This window comes from Brachyhypopomus gauderio, chromosome 11 (genome assembly GCF_052324685.1).
Source record: "Brachyhypopomus gauderio isolate BG-103 chromosome 11, BGAUD_0.2, whole genome shotgun sequence".
Classification (NCBI taxonomy): Eukaryota; Metazoa; Chordata; class Actinopteri; order Gymnotiformes; family Hypopomidae; genus Brachyhypopomus; species Brachyhypopomus gauderio.
Genome location: NC_135221.1, coordinates 6,856,875 through 6,862,874, shown reverse-complemented (window position 1 = coordinate 6,862,874; position 6,000 = coordinate 6,856,875). Strand labels below are relative to the sequence as shown.

At 48.7% G+C, this 6,000-nt stretch overlaps 1 protein-coding gene across 7 annotated transcripts in view; it reads left to right on the top strand.

The window, feature by feature from the left end:
- atp8a1 (ATPase phospholipid transporting 8A1) overlaps positions 1–6,000 on the top strand; it is a 95,873-nt gene that overhangs the window by 52,433 nt on the left and 37,440 nt on the right. For all 7 annotated transcript variants that reach the window (XR_013133949.1, XM_077021387.1, XM_077021388.1 and 4 more), the window contains 5 exons: positions 808–890; positions 3,245–3,294; positions 3,492–3,561; positions 4,172–4,256; positions 4,703–4,842. Coding sequence is in view for 6 of the 7 variants with exons in the window: in XM_077021387.1 (XP_076877502.1) it covers positions 808–890; positions 3,245–3,294; positions 3,492–3,561; positions 4,172–4,256; positions 4,703–4,842 (428 nt within the window). In the remaining variant the exon portion in view is untranslated. The remainder of the gene's footprint in view (positions 1–807; positions 891–3,244; positions 3,295–3,491; positions 3,562–4,171; positions 4,257–4,702; positions 4,843–6,000) is intronic.

Genomic DNA, 6,000 nt, shown 5'->3' with positions numbered 1-6,000 from the left:
AGACGGGCAGAGAGGCCACGGTACATCGTCTGTGGGCAGACGTTAAAACCTCATAAAGGTTCTGCACGTCCTGGAGGTAGCGGCCCCTTTGTTCTGCTCGGGTCCAGAATAATATTCGCTTGGTATGTTTGTGTGATGGGAGTTCGGGCACTCTTGGCTCCAGCCATGAGGTCTGTGGGGACTGCCTGCCTGGCTCCTCTCCTCCCTTCCTCCTCCCCTCCTCTCCTCCCTTCCTCCTCTCCTCCCTTACAGCTGTGGAGGAGGATCTTCCCACCGTCACTTCACTCCTGTTCTCTTCTAACGGGTTTTCTCTTTTCGAGAGGCTGGAGCACCTCCAGCATTTATTTTGGGAGGCTTTGATGCATTTGGCCTGCACTGACCATAGTGCGTGTGCGTGCGTGCGTGCGTGCGTGCGTGTGTGTGTGTGTGTGTGTGTGTGTGTGTGTGTGTGTGTGTGTGTGTGTGTGTGTGTGTGTGTGTGTGTGGAGGGCAGTGAATGATTTTTGATGCGTGATGGGTTGCACACATTCAAGCCTTTGATACTTCTATAGCTTCTATATAAAGTCTTTATTTGTTTGGTCTTTAAGCCTCCTCTATTTGTATATAAGTAATAGGCGTGTGTGAGTGCACGCATGATTGTGTGTGTGTATGAGTGTGTCTGTAAAGAACAGCAGCTCTGTTCTGGGATTAGCCGTTCACAGTCCTACCTGCCCTGTGCCGCATTGAAACCATTAGAAAGGCGCAGTCTGGTGTGTGTGTGTGTGTGAAAGCCCCGCCCCCTCACCCACTCTTCTCTCCGCCCTGCAGACGAGGGTGCGCTGGTCCGTGCGGCCCGACAGCTGGGCTTCGTGTTCTCCGCCAGGACCCCGGACAGCGTCATCGTGGACTCGGTAAGCACGCGTAGGGTGCTGGAGTAACAGCGACACTCAGGGCCTAAGAGATATTTACATAGAATTATCATTTAAAAATGTATTGATCATTATTTCATATGTTTATTTTTTTATTTGCATATAAACAGCGCGTTGGCTACAGCAGTGCTGGGTCATTCTTTTCATTCCCTTCAACCGTTTGTTTGCAATCAGATTTCATTATTTTATGACTGCGCTCACAGGAGTATTGTAGCGAATAGGCTATCAGCGAGCCAATTAGCAGTTGCATTTCTGTGTTTGTTTAAAACACCTATGGTTTTATCCATGTTTGTTTTTTAATGAACTTAAATTCCAGATTGAACAGATGGAATTGAGAACTGCAGAAATTGCGGTATAGTATGACCAGTGAGTGTAACATCCTGTTAATCCACACCAGACAAAATTAAACTGCAGAGAAAATGTGTTTTCAAACCAATCGATTTTCAAATCATCCGATCTCTCTGTACTATAGAGGCATACGGACACAGTTTAGAACGTTCCTCTTACAGTATTTCCTGCTAGTGATGGTCATAGGAAGTTTGAAATATCTCCTGTAGTCTACTGGTCTGGTGTCAATCTACCATTTAAAACCTAGGAGGACTTTTTTCATTTTTTGCCAGAATGGTGCAAAATCAAAACCGATAAGTTATTTACTGTGGTGTTGTCATGGTTACAGTGGCGTGGCAAGTGACACGGCTGGTCCTGGCGTCTGTCTGGAACACTCTGCTCCTCAGGACGGAGGTCTTCAGTCAGACAAAGTGTTTCTGTGCTCCCAGTATAGGAGGATGTTGAGATGATACTGTGTACTAATAATGTTCTGGTGTCTGACAGATTCACTCTTTGTACGTGTGATGGTGTAAATGACGTAATGGCATGAAGAGATTCTGTCACACTGATTCCATTCAGTACAGCAGAGCTGGGAAACTAATTATGTCATTCTTCAGGGTCTCCACGGAGCCGTAATGCTCCCCCCAACATCACCACTACTGTCCGTCTCTTTGTCACTCGGTTCAGTTCAATTTAATTCAAGGTGCTTTATTGGTCTGAGAACACTGGTGTGTTTGTATTGCCAAAGCTGGGGGTTACAGAGTTTGAGGATATTAAAGACAACAAGACATTGAACATTATAGAGTTTGCAAGGGGGAAAAGAAGAAAGTTGGGATGAAACTTTAGTACCTTACCCACTGTAACGTGCTAGAGAGGAGAAAGGGCTCCATAGTGGATAATTAAATGCTTCGCAAAAACAACCCGTTTGAACATCCCTCTGTCTCTGCCAAATTTCACGTTTTTTTTTCTTCTTTTGTCGCCATTGTTCCTTCATTGGCTGGTTGGCATGAGGCACACACACACACACACACACACACACACACAGGGTTGTTAGTGGGTTGCAGCTTTGTGAAGACTCAACTGAATTAGAAGGGCATAGATGAGGTACCATGTCGTGTCTCCGAGGAGATGGAGAGGGGAGGGGGGAGGGGAGAGAGGAGGGTGGAGGGGGGGGGGTGGAGGGGAGGGTGGAGGGGAGAGGAGGGGGGAGGAGGGTGGAGGGGAGGGGGGAGGGGAGGGTGGAGGGGAGAGGGGAGGGTGGAGGGGAGGGGAGGAGGGGGGAGGAGGCTGGGTGGAGGAGGGGTGGCTGCGAGGGTGGAGGGGAGAGGAGGGGCGGGTGGAGGGGAGAGGGGGGAGGCGTGGTGGCGGAGCGGAGGAGGCGGGGGGCGGAGGCGTGGGGAGGAGGGTCGGAGGGGAGGGTGGAGGGGGAGAGGCGGGGCGGGAGGAGGGGACGAGGGAGGTGAGGCGTGGAGGGCGAGGCTGGAGGCGTGGAGGTGCGCGGGAGAGGGGTGGTAGGCGGGTGGACGTGGAGCGGTGCGAGGGGCGAGGAGGGCGGTGGAGGGCGGGGCGGGAGGGTGTCGGGAGAGGGAGGTGCGGTGGTGGCGGGAGAGCGGGCTGGAGGCGTCGGGAGGCGGCTGGAGGGCGTGGCTTGAGCGGGAGGAGGCGGGAGAGCGGCTGCGTGGAGGATGCGGTCGCTGGCTGCGGCGCGTGGTCGCCTGAACCCCAGCCCCCGACCCACCCGGCGACAGCTGACCCCACACTATGCACTCTTGCCCCTCCCTCAGAGCTCAGGCATCACCTCTCACTCCCTCTCACCTTCACTCCGGCTAAACTCTCTTGTGCTCTCTCTCTCTCTCTCTCTCCCCCATACTCTCTCTCCCTCTCCCATACTCTCTCTCCCTCTCTGCTAATTTGTGTTATACTTGTAAAACAATTAATGAAGGCCTCCGAGATCTGGTTTAATGAGTTTGTTTCTCTCTCTTCTTTCCGTCTCACTTTCTGTCTCTCAGCTCAGTGAAGAAGAGAAATATGAACTACTGCATGTGTTGGAGTTCACCAGGTACAGTTATTCTAAGACTTGATTCTCTTATTGAATTACATCTCCACTAAGTCCACCTGCAACCAGTTCACTGTCTGCTCCTCCCATATTCCTCCCAGTCCTTGTACTGAAGAAAATCCGCCATGTGACCGTTTTGATGCTAAAATTCACGTTTTCTCATTATGTTGATCATGATGACACCATGGTACCCAACTAAGTTCCAGGAAGAGGATGTCTGTCATCATGCGTACTCCGTCCGGGAAGATCCGCCTCTACTGCAAAGGAGCCGTGAGTATCTGTCTGTCTGCTGCCATGGCAGCAGAGTACTGTCACATGCAGGTGACCATGGCAATGGGGTTTTTAGAGTGTTTTCTCTAGGCTCTCTATCAGCATTGTAAATTTAGAGACATGCGCACATACACATATTCACGCACTCACTCACTTCCCCTCCCCCAGCTGTCTGTCTATCTCTCTCTCTCACACACACACACACACACACACACACACACACACACACACACACACACACACACACACACACACACACACACACACACACTCACAGTTAAAGCCTCAAGCAGTACTATAGCCATTCCTTTTGACATATGCTTCTCTTATGATGGAATACAGCACCACTCCAGAGAGAGGAATGTGTGTGTGTGTGTGTGTGTGTGTGTGTGTGTGTGTGTGTGTGTGTGTGTGTGTGTGTGTGTGTGTGTGTGTGTGTGTGTGTGTGTGTGGGAGAGAGAGAATTTGCTGGTTTTTCAGTCCAGAAAAGCTCTGATGAGAAAAGGCCAGAAAGAGGCGTTCTGTGAGAAACCCTTGTACGTCTCCCCAGAGCGGAGGGTTCCTTCACCTCCACCAGCACACTCATGCCCCAATCATCCCTCTCTTTTAGGACACGGTCATCTACGACCGCTTGGCAGACAACTCCAGATATAAGGATATCACGCTCAAACATCTGGAGCAGTTTGCTACAGAGGGTAACAGAACTCATGTGCACACATCTGCATTTCCCCTGTTTTAGCTTTGTTTGCAGTTCATGATTATTGTAATTAGAAGGAACATGATGCTTATCAGGGAATGAGGGTGAGGACAGGAAGTCCCTGTTTGAAGAGTTTAATACTCTCCCTTTGTGAGGGTGAAATGCAGCATTGCAGTCTGTAGGGATTCTCTGGCTCTAATCGTATGAATGGTCTGACCCCTTGTGGAGTAATGTGATATTGCATGGGGTTGTATTCTGCTTACAAAAATGCAATGACCGGGATTCTCTTATACTACATAAGAAAACATCTTCTCTCATACTTTAGCAATTATGTATTAATAAAAAGTTGCAAGATTTCTTGGAGATCTGCATGTATGCCTGCATATAAAATGAAAATGCCATTTTCATGTCATCAGAAAGATGTGTTGGGGCTGTGTTCTGTAGGTTTGCGTACGCTGTGTTTTGCTGTGGCGGACGTCTCCGAGTCGCTGTACCAGCAGTGGCTGGAGGTGTATCATCGAGCCTGCACCTCCCTGCAGAACAGAGCTCTCAAAATGGAGGAGAGCTACGAGCTGATCGAGAAGGTTGGTACACACACACACGCACACATCCACACTGCCATCAGTACGTCAAAACTGAATACTGTAAACAGCTGTTTCGAGGGCCGGCTGGCCTGAGAGTCAGCGTGGTGTCTGTCAGCTCGTAGCTGGTGGGCGTGACCTCATTCACGTCTGGTCTGGCCGTCTCCGTTCTCCACACTACACCCTCGTGAGAAGGGAGACAAATCACAAATGACCCCACTGCACCTAAATCAGAGCTGAAGTAAATAACCGGCTGGATGAAGAACTACAGTGGCCAGAGGACGGGGCCCTTGACGCTGCTCTCCGCCGTAGCAGCGTACGGCCGTTTGGGCCTCTACCCACAGGCAGTTTGCAGTCAGACACACTTCAGTTTATTGTGCAGTAGCATGAAGTATTTACAGCCAGCGTGTGTGTGACAAAGAGGAAATACTGTTTTTGTGTTGAGAGACAGCGACTGTAAAAACTAAAATATTGTTTGCGTATTCTCAGTCATTACAGAATATAGCTGTACTACCCAGCAACAGTATGAGAAGGATGAAACATCTGTATAGTAACAGCTTATGACAAAACATCTGTAGGACATCTGCTTAGCTGTAGTGAAAAGATGCATTATTTATAGATCATTGAGTTCAACAGTGGAAAATTAGCAGTTCAGGAAAGAGGATGTCACATGGAAAAATGCCTCAAGAGAGGAATCGACAGACTCTTACATATTTTATTCCAGGCAGGTAGATATTCTTTAATAAAAATGTTCATAGCGCATGTATTCCAGTGTTTTCTCAGTGCATCTAAAATCTTATTTTAGGCCATATTTTTTATTATGTAGATCTCAGTAGGTCATCTGTATTTAGACTTTGTGGTTATCACCATCTCCTGGGCAATGCCTTTTTATTAGCTGCTAAAAGCACAGTCATTACATATACATCTATTTAAATATATCAGGGGGTACATTACCAAAATAGAGCAACTTGGTGTCCAAAAGCTTCATTTGGACTTTTAAAAACCTTCCTTCAATTAACCTCTTAAAATGGCAGTCTGTGTTCAGAGTGAGTCTCTTCCATGCTGTTAAATACAGTCATACTGTCAGAGAGACCTGCTCCCAAACTGGTTACTGTGAGCTTTTGCCACCTGCCACAGAGCTTAGGAAATCCTGCTGGGTCC